At 50.7% G+C, this 1,886-nt stretch overlaps 1 protein-coding gene across 1 annotated transcript; it reads right to left on the reverse strand.

Moving 5' to 3' along the window:
• Positions 1–613: 613 nt before the first annotated feature.
• On the reverse strand, positions 614–1,729 carry PPTG_20097 (hypothetical protein; the record flags this gene model as incomplete). Its single annotated transcript, XM_008918731.1, has 1 exon — positions 614–1,729. A coding segment is annotated over one exon (1,052 nt), but the record flags the coding sequence as incomplete, so codon positions are not given.
• Between the last annotated feature and the right edge of the window lie 157 nt (positions 1,730–1,886).

Here is a 1,886-nt window from a genome sequence, read left to right on the forward strand (position 1 = left end):
ACTCAGACAATTTTGCTGCCTATACCCGATACGTACAAGAAACGAGACGGTAATTTTGTTCGGTCATCAGCGATTACGTGCTGAGGACGTATCGTCAACAGCGATCGCGTGTTGCGATGCGCACGGCAAACAGAATGGTCGAAATGGTCGGATGGACATGTGGACATGTGGACAAGTTGTCGCACAATTGCAGCAACGTGATCAGGTAATGCGTTCATTCTGCATGGAGAAAAAAAGAACAAGCGTTGCTGGCAATACGCAACCAATGATAGCATGCACTTGTTGCCCTTCTCTACATGTATTACTGGATACCATCGATTTTCTAGTTGAACCCTATCAGATTCCAGATGGATCGGATATTTGTGTGTTGTCATCAGTGATGTCGTGCGATGTTCTGGAAGTCCAGGGTCCTGAGTCTGGAGTCAACATGGATCGCGTGCTGACCTGGAGTGTCATCAACGATGTCGTGAAGAGGCAGACTATAACGCGCACAAGCGTTGCCGCCTACAAAAACGGGTGCACTGAAACGAGCTTCACGATGATCGTGATGATCAGCTGCATACACTTCCTCTATTCCCAAGCTACATGTAGCTCTAGCCGTAAAACCTAGGGAGAGAGGAACTAAACATTCATATATTTCAAGGTGGATTGTTATATGTTTACGACATAACCAGTATCTAATTGCTAGCGGGCATCGAAATCACGCTCTCATTTGCTAGGAATCTACCGTCGAGTGTCACTAGAGCCTTGTCAAAGACTAGAGCCACGTCCTCAAGACTGCCCAGTAGGGTTAACATAGACGACAGGAGGTCGGCCTTGGACTCCAGCCGAAGCACGCGACCGATTGAGGTGTCCCAGTCGAAGCGTACTGATCCACAAACACATAGTCGCTGATTCAACAGCTTGGCCGCCAACGCAGACAGCTTCTTGGCTTGGTCTTCTTTCGCGTCTTGGTCTACGACTAGGTGCGGGAATAGTTGACGCAGTGAGCTCTCAGTAATAGTGACGCTCATTTTGGTTGTAGCAAGAAGTGAGCCAGCTCCAAGCTGTTCTAGGCGCTTGGGCTGGAAGTGCACGTCGCCGCCATTGAGCGAGAGCATCTTCCAGTTCTCAAGCATCGCCTCTACGCCGTGCACATTGCCATCCGTCACGTCAGGGGCCATCGTAGCTTTGAGAAACTCGAGCTGTGCGTGGGACTCACGTTGAGAACCTACTGTCAGGCTGCATACAGTGGGCAGCGAAGTAGACGACTCCAGGGCCATTATTGGCGCGATGTAACCATAACGGAACAGCCTGAAGTACTCGGTCGCGATGATCCACACACTCTTGTTCGTCGGGGCACGACGTAACATATTCTGACGCTGCGTCCCCAGCTCTCGAATCTCTTCTTGAAGAGTGCGGATACTCTCGTCTAGATTCTCAGCGTGCTGTCGCTGTCTCTTTCTGTACCTCGCCTGGTTGATCCTGCAGCGCTCGCGTCGAGAGGCAGAAACCTTCATTTTGCGTCCTGTAGTTGGAGGAGTCAGGTCATTTTGGTTCGTGTCCATCGGGGCCACACTGGTAGTGCGTGTCAACGCTAGATCCGCAAGATTGTCGAGATCGGGCTGTCGTTTCTGACCGATCGTTCTTCTCGGAGGCAACTGCTCGGTTGGATACGACTCCACATCCTCGAACGAGAAAGTTTGCCTCGGTTTGGTGTAGCTCGCCAATTCCCGCGTCTCATTCTCGTTGGCAAGCCCAAGATGGTTACGACGTTGAACGACGCCACCGATAACTCGGTCACTTAGAGTGTATCTGTTCGGAGGAGAGAGAAAACTACTAGCCATTGTTCGGATCGGTTTGACTTCTGTGGGGAAAATTTGGAAATGGTACATATCGTGGATCTC

Source organism: Phytophthora parasitica, assembly GCF_000247585.1.
Source record: "Phytophthora parasitica INRA-310 unplaced genomic scaffold supercont2.284, whole genome shotgun sequence".
Lineage (NCBI taxonomy): Eukaryota > Oomycota > Peronosporomycetes > Peronosporales > Peronosporaceae > Phytophthora > Phytophthora nicotianae.